At 50.9% G+C, this 2,709-nt stretch overlaps 1 protein-coding gene across 1 annotated transcript in view; it reads left to right on the top strand.

The window, feature by feature from the left end:
• Positions 1–410, top strand: part of LOC104524789 (junctophilin-3-like) — a gene marked incomplete at its 3' end in the record, with an annotated part of 16,176 nt that extends 15,766 nt beyond the window's left edge. The window contains 2 exon segments of the mRNA XM_010167774.2: positions 1–19; positions 21–410. The exon segment at positions 1–19 is cut by the window's left edge and continues 345 nt beyond it. Coding sequence (XP_010166076.2) covers positions 1–19; positions 21–410 — 409 coding nt within the window.
• Positions 411–2,709: the final 2,299 nt, after the last annotated feature.

The following is a 2,709-nucleotide window of genomic DNA, read 5'->3' as shown; positions in this document are numbered from 1 at the left end:
AGCACGGTCAGCTCCACCGCCAGTGACATCAACTCCACCATCAGCCTGGGTGAGGGTGAAACCGAGCTCTCCGTCATTGAGGACGACATCGATGCCACCACCACCGAGATCTACGTTGGTGAGTGGAAGAACGACAAGCGGTCAGGCTTCGGGGTGAGCCAACGCTCGGATGGGCTGAAGTACGAGGGAGAATGGGCCAACAACAAACGCCACGGCTATGGCTGCATGACCTTCCCTGATGGCACCAAGGAGGAGGGCAAGTACAAGCAGAACGTCCTGGTCAGCGGCAAGAGGAAGAACCTCATCCCGCTGCGGGCCAGCAAGATCCGTGAGAAGGTGGATCGGGCTGTCGAGGCGGCCGAGCGGGCGGCCACCATCGCCAAGCAGAAAGCGGAGATCGCGGCATCCAGGTAAGGTGGTCCCTGTCCTGACGTGGCATCTTGGCAGGGGTCCTACCCCGGCGGCTGTGGTTTGATGGGAGAAGTGAGATGAGACTTTTTGCTGTAGTAGATGCTCGGGGGAGTGTTTTAAGGAAGATGTTGGAGGCAGGTTGGCGTTGTGGGGGGGACATCTGCCCACGCTGGCAACAGTCAGTGCAATCTGGACCCCGAAGTGGGAGTGAGAAGCTTCCTGGAAAGCCAAGCCACCGGGCTTGCCCAAGCCTCATGGGTGCTCATCTATCTCAAAATGAGGTAGATACACCATGGTGGGACTGCACTTGTGGGTCACGGTGTGGGGCTCACAGGCTGATAGCTGTCACTTAGGAGGTGCTGGGTTATCTACCCCGTTTCTCCCTTGCCTCTTTAATAAGCAGGATGGTACCTTTAGCTGAAGAACTCGTGAGATGCTGTTTGCCCGGATGCTCTGTCTGATAGAACCAAGAGGAACCATCCCAGAGTTGGTCTGTGCTGGGAGCATTCCCAGCTATTTCTGTTCCTGAAAGAGGTTTTGAGTGGAAAAGCAGTCAAATCATTGGCCGCAGTTGATGGTTGGGGAGCGTTTGTCCTGGCTGAAGCTCTGCAAGGAAGCAGCAGATCCGGGTGCCTAAATAATCCCTACAAGCCCCAAGAAGCCCCGACTCTCTGGGCCAGCAGTAGCCATCAGGCAACTGCTCAGTGATTAAGAACAGGGCCCTGATTCAGCTGAAAACCAGCAAGAGGTAGGGGAAAAAATGGTTCATGTCTAATTTAGATTGATGTAGGGTCCATCTCCCTGCTCAGAGACAATTCAAACTCCTCGTAGCTGGCTCCCAAAATATACCTGGAGCTTCATGACTTGCAATGAGCTCCCAGACTAGAGGTGAGCTGAGGAGGAAAAGCTCTTCTGCTGAATTCAGGTCTCTTTGTATCACTTTTTAGAGTTGGTTTAATAGAGCATGGTCATTCCTTTCTGTTTGATGAGCAAGTGCTACAAAGAGCAGCCAGGCTGGGGATAAAGAGCTGGGGTTAGGGACAAAACCCAGGTAGCTCCTCAGTTGCTGGATGAATTGTTGAGCGTGGATTGTTTGTGTACAGAGCCACACTTGAAATCTTTATCAGCACGTCTGCCAATGCCTTATCTGAAATGTGAAGGAGACTCCCAGGCCTGCTTTGAGAGCGTGTGTAGGTTTGATGTTGTTTTTGAGCTGATGTTGTACCAAATTGTTGTCAAAGATTCAAAAGAAGAAATACAAAATCCCACTAGATTGCCAGGTAGGAAACAGACTGCAGAGCGGTGGAAGGACCAGATCTTTCCCTGTGATCTGGAGATGTGAATGCCTCGATACAAAAGCCTGAATCCTGGAAATGAGGAGCTCTAGGCTGTCATGGGATGCGGGATCTGAGAACCTGAGCATCCTCCATCCCCAGGTGGTCATGGTCCTGGAAAGCCATAAGAATGGGATTTGGTAGAAAGATGACCTCACTGTATTGGAAATGCATAATGAGCTCTTGGCATATAATATTCCACCTTCTAATTATGAAAATTAGGAAAAAAATCAAATTAGATATGAATGCCAGGGCATTAATACCTTCCTCCCCTGTACTGGCTGGAGTAATGAGGTCCTAAGCTCTGTTGAGTTCCCAGCAGTGCTGGGAGGGAGGATGCAGCCTGTGACCCCATGGACTGTGGGATTTGGGGACCACCTAGAGAACCCCTTTAAACATCAGTGAAGATGTAAAGAAATAACTGAATGGGAGTGCACTGCTTTGAGGATACTCCATCAGAAACTGATCCTGGTCCCACCAGAAAATGCTCCATGTGCAACCTGACATCTCCATCCTGCATCCTGCTCCCTCCACCATTTGTGCTTGGCCTTAACTAGTCTGTTCTTGACTAGACACATGTGGAAGAAAGCAAGAACCCAGGGCTTTGCTCTTTTCATGGCACAGCCATTGCCTCTGGTGCACGAGAGCTGCTGGTGTGTTGTTGGAAAGCCCTTTATTGATCTGCTCATCTCTCGCAGCATGAGCCAGGGACAGACAGACTCCAACGTGATGCTTGTTGTGCATTAGCCCTGGGTTACCAACCACAAATGATATCCGTCCCGGGAATTTTTGCTGCTCGTGTTAATGGCTTATGCTGAGACCCCGAAATGTATTTGGCTGTGGCTGGCAGGATCACAGGATTTAGGCTTTGCTGGAGTTGTGGGGTGAGTGGGATTAGGCAGGTGTACAGGCTTAACCCCAAGGTCTTGGAGGGTGTTTTGGGTTTGTAGTTTGTCTGCATGCA

This window comes from Antrostomus carolinensis, unplaced genomic scaffold, assembly GCF_000700745.2.
Source record: "Antrostomus carolinensis isolate BGI_N321 unplaced genomic scaffold, ASM70074v2 scaffold25905, whole genome shotgun sequence".
NCBI classification, from domain to species: domain Eukaryota; kingdom Metazoa; phylum Chordata; class Aves; order Caprimulgiformes; family Caprimulgidae; genus Antrostomus; species Antrostomus carolinensis.
This window is presented reverse-complemented; position numbering and strand designations above follow the sequence as displayed.